Source organism: Stegodyphus dumicola, chromosome 1 (assembly GCF_044657685.1).
Source record: "Stegodyphus dumicola isolate Sdum_Otavi_A_Nest chromosome 1, ASM4465768v1".
Taxonomy (NCBI): domain Eukaryota; kingdom Metazoa; phylum Arthropoda; class Arachnida; order Araneae; family Eresidae; genus Stegodyphus; species Stegodyphus dumicola.
In genome coordinates this window covers 51,172,017-51,184,803 of record NC_140768.1, presented here as the reverse complement: position 1 = coordinate 51,184,803, position 12,787 = coordinate 51,172,017, and the positions used below count along the sequence as shown (strand labels likewise).

At 34.4% G+C, this 12,787-nt stretch overlaps 1 protein-coding gene across 5 annotated transcripts in view; it reads right to left on the bottom strand.

Annotated features, from left to right (window-relative positions):
- Positions 1-12,787, bottom strand: part of LOC118186091 (uncharacterized) — a 68,440-nt gene that overhangs the window by 29,440 nt on the left and 26,213 nt on the right. For all 5 annotated transcript variants that reach the window (XM_035356130.2, XM_035356106.2, XM_035356113.2 and 2 more), the window contains one exon: positions 5,960-6,113. In XM_035356130.2, the coding sequence (XP_035212021.1) occupies positions 5,960-6,113 (154 nt within the window). The remainder of the gene's footprint in view (positions 1-5,959; positions 6,114-12,787) is intronic.

Genomic DNA, 12,787 nt, shown 5'->3' with positions numbered 1-12,787 from the left:
ATTAGTGAGGATTCTACAAAATTCAACCATGTAGTTGCAGCAATTGAGTCTGATATTCTGAATTCAGTGCATGACTTAATTCTCAAACCACCTGATTGTGATAAATACTCCAAACTGAAACAGCGGCTCATTGAAATCTATTCAGAAAGTGAATCTTCAAAAATACGTACTTTACTACAAGGACTTGAACTTGGAGATCAGCGACCTTCATACTTGCTGTCACGAATGCGTGATCTGGCAGGAAGCCATTTTAGTGACGACTTGTTGAAGTCACTATGGCTTTCGTGTCTCCCTAATAACATACAAATAATTCTTGCTGCTTCCAATGAAGATCTAACCCGTTTAGCAGCAATGGCTGACAAAATTAATGAACTTGTTACTCCAGCTTATGTCAGTGCTGCTAATGCTGCACCTTCCAGTTCATCCCTCGAACAACAAGTGGCTGAATTGACCAAAAAAGTATCTGAACTCTCTACAAGTCTTCATGCTTCACGGAGATACAATCGATCAAATCAGGGCCCACGTAATAAATTTCGTGCCCGAAGCAGGAGTCAATCTCGTCATAATACTCGAACGCAGTACAAAGAACCCACAAGTGGCATATGTTTTTATCATATGAATTTTGGCGCGCAAGCTCGCAAGTGTGCCCCTCCATGCACTTTTGAACAAGCGGGAAACTAAATGGGCGGTCTTCTGCTGGCCAACAGAATGTCCGCCACATCGACAGAATAGTACTGGCTGATTGTTCAACTCAGTTATGTTTTCTAGTAGATACTGGAGCTGACATATCAGTGCTCCCGAGAACTAAAACAAATGCTCACCAACTTAATAAACTTGTACTGTATGCAGCCAATGGTACCCAAATTGGAACCTACGGCACCAAACTATTGACACTTGATTTAAACTTGCGCCAGACTTTCAACTGGCCTTTTATTATTGCGGATGTAACTCAAGCAATTATTGGTGTCGACTTCTTGACACATTTCCACCTTCTAGTGGATGTCAAGAATAATTGCTTAATTGATGCTACAACTCAGCTGACATCACAGGGCCAAGCTTCTCACATATCGAATGTACCTACCAACATAAGTGTTTTATCGGGCAGCACACGGTTTCATCGGTTATTAGCAGAATTCTCTGACATTTTAAACCCATCCAAATCAGGGCAGCATACTCATCAGCCAGAAGTGTATCATCACATTGAAACACATGGCCCACCTGTATTTTCCAAGCCTCATCGTCTTTCTCCAGAGATGCTAAAAGCTGCTCGCAAAGAATTTGAATTCATGCTAGCACAGGGAACCATTCGCCCATCTAAAAGTTCATGGGCCAGTCCACTTCACATGGTTAAAAAGTCTAATGGTGACTGGCGGCCTTGTGGAGATTATCGTCGACTTAATGCCGTCACAGTCCCTGACAGATATCCAGTCCCACATATCCAAGACTGTACCCATCTTTTTCATGGAACAAACATATTTTCTACCCTCGATCTTGCCAGAGCATATCATCAGATCCCAGTGCATGCTGAAGATGTGCCCAAGACCGCAGTGACTACACCATTTGGTCTCTCTGAGTACTTATATATGCCATTTGGCCTTTGCAATGCTGGCCAAACATTTCAGCGTTTCATACACCAAGTACTGTCTGGTCTCGATTTCTGCATCCCATATTTTGATGATATCCTGGTTGCATCTACAGATGCGGAAGAACATTTTAAACATCTGCGTCAGATTTTCACTCGTCTTAAAGATCATGGATTAAAACTAAATCCATCCAAATGTGTACTTGGTCAACCCTCAGTTTCCTTTCTTGGATGTCTTATCACCCAGAATGGAGTTAAACCTTTACCGGAAAGAGTCAAAGCAATTAACGACCTACCTCAGCCCAAAACCATCTCTGAACTGAAGCGTTTTCTAGCAATGTTAAATTTCTACCGACGCTTTCTGCCAAATGCCGCAAAAACACAAGCCTGCCTACATGAGTTTCTGAAGAATAGCAAAAAAAAAAAAAAAAAACGATCAACGAGCTGTCCCTTGGACTGAATCTGCATCTGCAGCATTCGTGCAATGCAAACACGATCTAGCAAATGCAGCCACACTTTCTTATCACTCACCTAGTGATCAGCTCTCTATAATGGCAGATGCATCTGACACGGCCATAGGAGCAGTGCTTCAAGCCCATACCACTAAAGGACTTTCCCCAATGGCATTCTTCTCCAGAAAACTTACTACTGCAGAAAGGAAATACAGCACATATGACAGGGAGCTACTTGCTGTGTACTGTGCTGTTAAATACTTCCGGCACAACTTGGAAGGACACGACTTCATCATTTTCACCGATCATCGACCATTAACCTTCGCTTTTAGAAAAAACTCTGACTCATGTTCTCCTCGTCAGCTTCGACATCTGGATTTCATCGCCCAGTTTAGTACAGATATCAGATATGTCTCTGGTACTGATAATTGTGTCACTGATGCCTTGTCTCGGGTAAACAATATCAACCTCACTACCCCAGATTTCTCTGAAATTGCAAAAGCTCAATTGCATGATGAGGAACTCAAGAACCTAATCTCAAATCCACAAACCTCCCTTCAGTTACAACCGCTGCACATTGATCCAACGCTTAAAATTTACTGTGACATAAAGAACAATAGAATACGTCCCTATATTCCAGTCAATTTTAGACGTGAAGTGTTTAATGCCTTGCACAATTTGGCACATCCTGGAATCCGTGCCACCAAAAAGCTGATCGCAGACAGATTTGTCTGGCCAGCAATGAATCAAGACATCACAGAATGGACTCGTTCATGTATTAGATGTCAACGGTGTAAAGTATTCCGTCACACTCACAGCCCCATTCAACAATTTAACCTTCCAGCAAGACGCTTTGATCATGTGCACTTAGACTTGGTTGGCCCATTGCCTCCTTCAAATGGTTACACTTACCTCCTCACTTGTATTGATCGGTACACAAGATGGCCTGAAGCCATTCCTATTGAAAATATATCCGCTGAAACTGTAGCTCGAGCATTCATCTCCCAGTGGCTTTCAAGATTTGGCATGCCTACCACCATCACTACTGACCAAGGCCGACAATTTCAATGTCACTTGTTCGCATCCCTCACCTCTCTTCTTGGCATTCACCATATTCGCACAACACCATACCATCCATCTGGAAATGGGATGGTGGAACGCTTTCACCGATCTCTCAAACAAGGTCTGAAGTGCCACAGTAGCACACACTGGACAGAAGCCTTACCCCTAGTCTTGCTTGGTCTTCGCACAGCATTCAAAGAAGACATTGGTAGCACTTGTGCTGAAATGTTATATGGTGCAACCCTCCGTCTGCCAGGTGAATTCTTTCACCCAGAATCTACTCCAGTTATCGACCCTCCAACATTCCTTCAACGTTTACGTGAGACCATGAGCAATATCTCGCCAACCCCAGCATCTTCGCATAACCAGCCAAGCTATTTTGTACATCCTGCGCTTGAGACATCTTCGCACGTATTCGTGCGCAACGATGCAATTAAGCCAACTTTAACACCTTCATATGATGGTCCATTCAAAGTTGTCAAACGAACACCGAAACATTCCACCATCATCTGCAATGGCAAACAATCAGTGATTGGAATCGATCGTCTCAAACCAGCATTTCTAATGCAAGATCCAACAACTTCCTCATCAACATCACTCCCGGAAGAAAGCTTACATCCCGTTAAAGAGCAACCTAAAACTACCAGATCTGGAAGAAAGGTTAAATTTAACCCAAAGTACTTATAACGTACCGATGGTACTTGGGGGGGAGTACTGAGGCGTTCCAACAGATACTTCAACTTCTATTCATGAGATGGCGCCACGTGTAAAATCCAGTTCTTAATCGGAGCAGCAAAGCGACATCTTTACTCACTCAGACTTCTCGACACACAACGGTACGCGAAGGTAGCATGAACTGTGTTCCGAGCTCAGTGTTGATCTCTTCAATGTAATTTAAATTGTAATTTAGTACTTAATATATTCTTTTGTTATAGGAGATTGTCTACTCTTATTTTCTTTAATTATATCATCCATTAAGCACACACGACCACCAAAGAAGAATAAACGACCCGAAAGTTACATTTCTGTAAAATATGTGCAACTTTATAGCTAGTTGATGAAAAGAAGGGAATGACAACAGAATTTTTATAATCTTCTAAAACAAGAGTGTGCCTTTGGGTGTGTTGAGATGAGAATTTAACTGCTCAACACACCAAAAGGCACACTCCTGTTTTAGGAGATTATAAAAATTCTGCTGTCCTTCCCTTCTTTCCACCAATTAGCTATAAAGTTGCACACACATTTTACAGAAATTTAACTTTTGGGTCGCTTATTCTCCCATCAATAAAATTTCGAGTTCCATACTCAAACACCCTATTCCGGATATGAATTCCTGGTGTATTCACAGGATTCCTTACCAGTGTGGTTTAATTTACATTTGCCAAACTAAAAGAGCCTAAAAATTTCACGTTAAAGAACATGAGGCATATGTTAGAAAAAAGGAAACACAGAAGGTTTCTGCTGCCCAACATTGTTGGTCCGAAAATTACACTTTCAATTTTTCTGCTGCCAAAATTATTCAAAAAACATCTTCCATTTGTGAACTGGATTTTCTAGAGGCATTTCACATTCAAAAAAATCTTTATGTTCTAGTTAATGACCCTAATTCCAATCCATCTTTGCTTTCAGCCTTTAAAGAAATTATGTTTTAGTTCTGGTTTCATCAACAGATGGTGCCAGTAGCTTATCTCCTGTCCAGGCTTTCTTATCTTATCTAATCATTATATCTTATCTCGCTCATTAGTGCTGTTGCAGCCGAGGATGATGGTTCGGTAAAACAATCGAAACTAGTCCTGTGAAAATCTGAAAACATAACGCTGATTTTTGTTGTTTGACTTATGTTGTTAAATTATCCTACATTACTTTAAAATATACCTTTTCAACTTATATATACTAAACAATTCTAAAAACTGAGCCTGTTGATCACAAATGACCAGTTTAATTTGATGATTCAAATATGATTATTGATATGCATGCTGTTTGCCAAAAACTGGCATTTTAAAAAATAGACACAGTGATATTAAAATATTTGGAAGGCACTACTCTTAAAATCAAACTATGAAAATTCAATACTAGGTCTCTTTGAAATTCTGTCTGTGTCTTATTTTAAGGTTTATATATCATATGAAGAGAAACTGAAGTTTAATAAAGGCTTTCCAAGAATTACTGATGCCATTTTTAAGGCTCTCTTAAGTTTATCTCTTGTTGATAAAGCTCTCTTAAGAAATATTCACATACATTTCCAAATACTAATATAACTCATATTTATTAATATATGTTAATTGTAAGTTTTTAAATTTTCAAAATATTTTAGACTTTTTTCTGAAATGAACATAGATAATGATCATATGAAATACAGGATAAAGTAACATAAAAAGTTAGTTATACAACATATTGTAATTCAAGATTATGATACATAAAAAACTTCAAAAAATTAACAAGAAATCTATTGAAAAAAAATCATATATATCACAGTTTTTTTAGACACAGCAGCAAAACAAAAAGAATAAAATACTTACTAATTAGAATTTATTGCTTTCAAAGGGAAAAAAATCATTATTTTAGAATGCACCCATGACATTAACTTAACAAGCTAGTACAATAAAACCATATACTATTACTTTGAAGTTTACTATAATATAGCTTGCTTTAAAGCTATAAATAATTTCTATAAACAGTTTATCAAATACTTACACTTTGGAACGTGCTTTTATTAAACGTTAACAGTTATGTTACTTCAGTTATGTTCATAAATTTGTAAGAACACAATAAAGATGTTTGAAACAATTAGAATAATTAAATTTCATGTATACAGACAGCATATCTTACAAGATGAAAATCAAACAGATAAGTAATTTCTCACCTAAAACCAGAGACCGAGGCAAAGACCCACTATCAACAAATAGAGGTGATTTTATCATGTGACTGCTTCCATTTGCTTGTCCCATACCATCATTTTTATGAATATCCTGAGCTACTTGGTGAGGATTTTGGCTGTAATTGTCAGCTTGCAACACCTAAGTTTGAATAAAATATATTCTTTGATACTTTAATCCAGACTCATTACATATATCTGAGTGAAAACAAACAAACAAAAATATTAAATATTATTTCTTCGCATTTACCATAAAATTAAGTTCAACAGCAATATCTCAAAATAATTTTAAAATGAACATATCTTTAGAATTTCCGATACACAGTGTCGCACGCAAGAGATAAAACTGCCCCCCCCCCCGTACAGTGTTGCCATTGCTCACTTTGAAATCACTGAGCTTGTTAATCAAAAATTCATTTAAGTTTTACAAAATATGAAATAGATAATAAAAGAAATTCCAAACTTTGTCATCCAGATGTTCATATTCGGGTGGAAACATATGTCATTCAAAATTGGATGGCTACCATCATTTTATCACAATTGGAGGTACCATCATTTTATCACAGTGCAAGAAGCATACATACATTTATGCAGATTCTTCATTATTTAATTTCTTGAAATATAATACAGGACTGTAATATTTGGTGGCAACAGTGTGAAAAGTGAATCGACATTTAAAGTTTTCAATGCAAAATGCCAAAATGAAATTAATAGCCCTTCTGGGCTAACGCCCTTTGGGCTAAAAAAATTAATAAAAATCAAAATAAATATAAAGCATCTACTTTAATATAACAACATTTAATTTCTTTTTATAGCATATTTACATGAGAGATGAAAATAGTTATTTATTTAAATATATGAAAAATCATAAAAAATAATGATGATTCTAGTTTATAATTTAAAATGTACAAATGAAATTACAGGAAATACAGTAAGACACCTGAAAATAACTGTTTTTAAAGATAATAAAAATACTGAGGATCATCAACAGAAGTTCAGTAAACATTAAACAATCAAGAAGGATAAAAGAAATGGACAAAAATTGTTAATAATGGACGGTAGCAAAATTTATAATATACACTTCTGTCCAAAATTATTTTTACATACATGAATTCACAGATTTCTCAGAAACTGTGAGCTGTAATTTTATAAATTTGTGTAGAATAATACATAGCATCATAAAATAGAAAGAAAAAAAAATAATATCACTGTCAGGTCAGTGATATAAAACTGCAGTATGACAAAATAAAAATCATAATACTATGTTAAAGGAGAGTTTTGGGGGGAGAATAACTCAAGATATAAATTAATATGGAACATGATCTCCCTTGATATATATATTACAATGTGTTTTTGCACTTGCAATAATGCTGTAGCAATAATATTGTTAACCTCAGTTTTGGGAATTATTAAGTTCCACTCTTCTAGCACTGCAGTCTTTTAGGCCAGAGGGGTATTTTTCCATTTCGCCGGCGCAAATCTCACCGAGCAGACTTTATTGGTGACAACATACAGTAAACACATAAAAAATTTTAACAAATGTTAGTTCTTAGAATTTTTTACTTTGAAGAAAATAACATAAACATTTTAATATGGTTCAAAATTTTGTAAAAAACCAATAAATAAAGGCAATAAATTTTTAAAAAAGGACATTAATTTAAAAATTTACTATTCTTTCATGGTTCAACATCCCGATTCGCCTGTTCATATGACGTGACCCCAAGTAATCTCATCTCACGTAAACTACGCTACAAAAATCTAATTCTCTCAGTAATTATCCTAATTCTCTCAGTAATTATCTACATTAATTTCAAGTTAAATCTTAATTTGGGATACAAGTGTAATTGCAAGAATTATTTCAATTCGTATGAATAGCTTACTCAGAAATTATGTAAAACGGCAGTGTTTTACTTCACTAGTGCATTCTCATTAGAATTGATGAATTTAACGCTTGACTTTGCCTTTTCTATATTTTCTCTTTCGAGTGAGTGGTGTGATTGCATCCTAATTGACTTAATTACCGCGAATGGCCTTAGGCATAAAATTGAACTATGTGGTAAAAATTCTATGTAATTGTATGTCAGTATTGAAAGAAACAATCAATCTGATAAGAAATGGCTGCTACTTGTTTTGAAAATGAGGCTTAAAAGGCTACCAGCGAGGATATTCTGTTTGACATCAGTTGTAGCATTATTGGCGACTTTATCGACTGCGCCGGCAAAACGGAAAAGTACCGGCAGAGGTCCCAAATTCAAATTGCATGCCGGCTGAATGCATGATCCAAAAACAACTGATGGGTCAGAATTTTACTTTTTAATAAATTGAAAATTTTTAATAAAATAAAAAATTATATATTTTATGACATATACAATTTAACATGAATTACATATATTATATATTTTTATTAATAAAATAAAAAATATTTTAAATAAATTTTCAATTTCAGTTACTAAATATTTATCAAAACATACATAAATAATAATAATGTTGGGGGAAAAATTGAAATCTATATTTATTTTCTATCTGAAATCTCAAGTTTGTGCCTGTAGTAAGGTACTTTTGACGGTTACACTTTGAAAATAAACATACTGATAGCTAGATGTTAATTTCTTAGACTGACATTTCTTTCAAATAATTCTAATATGTTCAAATAATCATTAAATAATTTACTTAACTAAAAATAAACAAATTATGAAAATTTTCTAAGTTAACCTGAGAATAATTAGGAATAGCCTAGTCTCTTTCTCTTTTTAAAATTTTCTTTAATGTATATAGTATATAGATTATATATATATAGAGAGAGAGCTCGATACTTGGTGGCTTTTTTATTTTGATAAAAACTGTAGCCTCGGACAGAGATTAAAAATTATCTTCATCATGGATTATAGATGCTCTTCGGTCGATCAGAACGTTTCTTATTAATTTTCAACTGTGAAAATAAGCTGCTCATATATAAATGTACTCCTAAACAAAGTAATTATGCACTAAAATTTATAACTGAGCGTATTTATTTTTTTGATAAGTATATGACTAAAAATTAATAAAATCTGTATCTTTAAATCTTTGAGTAAGATTCATATTGCTTTGTAAATTAATTAGCTTCATTTACAGGTTTTCTAGTGCATTATCCATGTTATTTTTAATGGAAATGAAAATAATATAAACTTCAAATAACTAAAATCTTGAAATCTTTTACAACACTGTACTTACAACAAATACATAATTGAAATGCCTTTGCAGACTACATAAAACTACTTTGGGAGCAGCCAATTTGAGACTACTGTTTTAGGATATGTACATCTCTAGAATGAGGATGTCTGCATGCAGGTGCTTTCCCAAGATAGCCTCACTAGTTCTCTAATGAGATAAAATAAAAAGCTTTTGCTAGCCAGGATATCTGTTCAATGTTTTCACGTTCAACAATCCATCAATGAGGTTTGATTAATGTGAAGGAACATATCCATAAATAAAAAGTCAGACTCATATGCATCTCCGACATGAATTACATATGGTTTTAAGACTTTAGCCTGATATCTCTGGCCAGTCATATATCTGCTGTCGAAATTAAAGCAATCTACTTTTGTTGTGAAGGCAGTGAAACATAAACCTTTATTTTCAAGCACAAATGCATTTTTTGTTAAACCTTCTGTATGCAGTTTTCTATGATACAACAGTCCCATTGGCAGCTGCAAACTACGAATTTAACTGCTGGATGGGAGACTTTCTGTTACAACAGGCAGTTACTGCCAAATATTGATCTTGAAAAGCAGTAGTTATTCATTCAAGCCATTTATGACCTTGTCTTAAGACATCAGTTCCGAAATAATTTTCATAGTGTAGAGACTATCAGTCTTGAAATATTGGGTATTATTTGGTTTTGAGGGCCGTTGATATCCTATGGATTTAACAATTTGGGAATTGCATATGACGAAAAGTCGGCAGTAGAGTTTTGGGTAAAGTGCAGAATCACCCACTGCTTGACGAGCTTTTAAGAATTGCACATACAAGGTATCCATGTGCACATCAACCTATTTTCACTAAAAAAAAAATCCTAGAATTGCACAAAAATGGCACTGCGCACACCCTTGACCTTTAACTGTGTACAACATCGACCAATTTTCACTTAAAAAGTGAAAGAAAATTGATAATTCCAATTGTTTTTACCCTTGTAAAAAGTGGCAAATGAGTGAAGTGAGCGATTCTGCACTTTACCGAGAATATTTTTAATCAAAGAAAAGGCATCATTCATTATAGAAAATTACGTTTGAACAACCAACGAGATGAAATTATGCTTTAGCGATAAGTTAGTAGCAAAATAGCGATGCAGGCATCCACTCAGTTATGTTTAGCAATTTTTATATAAATTATAATAATGATATGAAATAGGTATTTACTCTTATGCTTCCATTCAGTCATGTTTAGCCTTTTTCATATAAATTATAATAATAAAAAGTATTATATGAAATTAACCTTTCATCTAAATTAAAACATCAATCTTAGATAGTTATTTACTATACTTCCTTTCTTGCCGCAATTATTTTTGGCACCATTGGCATCAACAATAGTTTGGCGATTTTTTACGGCCCTTGAAACCAAATAGTACCAAATATTGATACATCTCACTGCTTCTAAATGGCCAATTTTGGAGTTGTAACAAACCATTTTGAGTCCTTGCACACAGAAATCAAATACTGTACTGCAGAAATTCACTTAGATATTCGCTTTCCGCTAAGCATTTAAATCACCTTCAGATGACCTAATGCTTTGATTTGCTGATCAAGAACTGTTTAATCCCTTTTGAATGGATAATGCTAATTAAGATTGTTTTACACAAATCCCATGCAAACACCAAATCAATTGACTACTATGGAATATCATTATTTTTGGGTATGCAAAGATAAATTTGGACAACAGCATGTATCTTGCACATTAATGTGCAAGATAAAAAAATATTAAAGCAAACTTCTAATTTTAATTGGCTATAACCTCTTTCAGTTTTATTTAATTTCAAGACTTCCTCTCTCTATCTGGTAATAGAGCCAAAGTCTAAACTGCATCACCCAAATTAATCACGTGATCTTACGTAACGCTTAATGCAGATATCTCTTGCCCAATCAAAGCAACTGTAAACCAAAACATTTTGACTCCTTCCCTTTTTCCTCTGCATTACTACTGCAACACTCTCTCTCCTTTTCCGTATGCTTTTATTCTCGCAAGATTCTGCTGCAATCATCTATGTGCACTTCTATCACCATAGTATCAATAATGTAAATGTTCTGGAAATAGGCACGATTAGAGTGCCAAATAAATTGTGGCCACAAATGTGAACTTAAATAAAAAAGGAAATTAATCTGGCTTGACTTGTTCCTCTTTAATATGGATCAAGTATCTACGCTAAACAACATTGCTTTGCTTCTACATCTCAATGTTCTTAAACCAGTGCTTCTAAAATTGTACTATCATTACATATAATACGTATATATATATATAAACGGCACACACACACACACACACACACACACATATATATATATAGCATATAACAACATTTGGTATGCTATATATATATGTGTGTGTGTGTGTGTGTGCCGTTTATATATATATATATACGTATTATATGTAATGATAGTACAATTTTAGAAGCACTGGTTTAAGAACATTGAGATGTAGAAGCAAAGTAATGTTGTTTAGCGTAGATACTTGATCCATATTAAAGAGGAACAAGTCAAGCCAGATTAATTTCCTTTTTTATTTAAGTTCACATTTGTGGCCACAATTTATTTGGCACTTTAATCATGCCTATTTCCAGAACATTTACATTATTGATACTATGGTGATAGAAGTGCACATAGATGATTGCAGCAGAATCTTGCGAGAATAAAAGCGTATGGAAAAGGAGAGAGAGTGTTGCAGTAGTAATGCAGAGGAAAAAGGGAAGGAGTCAAAATGTTTTGGTTTACAGTTGCTTTGATTGGGCAAGAGATATCTGCATTAAGCGTTACGTAAGATCACGTGATTAATTATATATATATATATACAAACACACATAAGTGATTGATGATATAATTTAGTTCCTTGCAGTAATTTGATATGAGACTACGGAAGATACTATTAGATCCTTGACTATGGAAGATATTATTTTGCAGGCACGAGTGGATTGAGCTTAGACAATCACTTAAAATATTAATTACATAGTAGAAAATGCAGAGAACTTTTGAAAAATAACAAAATCATTTGATAATCCAGATACCCCTTTTTTACTTGTTAATTGCCCTAGGGCATGGCACATCACAATGGGATCAATTGCACCCCACAATTTTGATGATGATGTATTACATTTTGGACAGAAGCAGCCAAGCAAGAGACGTCCCTTTGCTAGCAAGCATAAGAAGAGAAACAGGGAGGGTAGTTGGATTGCAATGGTATTTATAGTAAAATTTTTCATTGATCTGATTGGGTAAAACTTATATGCAATGCAGAAGTTTAAGATGACATAATGCGGAATTAGTTTTCAGATATGACGCAGTTTCATGATAGTTATTGCTAGAAAGGAAGCATCTAATTAAAAATGAGCAATTAAGATGTTTTTAAATTATAATTTTAATTTATATATTTTTTATCTTACATATATATATATATATCATGTTTGGTACTGCTGACTGCAATAAGAATGCGAGGTGCACAAATAGATGTTATAGCAGTCCTGTATACGAAATTTTAACATTCTACGGCTAAAAGTTTTCGAATTATGAGATATACATACGTACAAACATCACAAAAAAATCCCTTTTGAATCCATTTTATCATAATATGTTA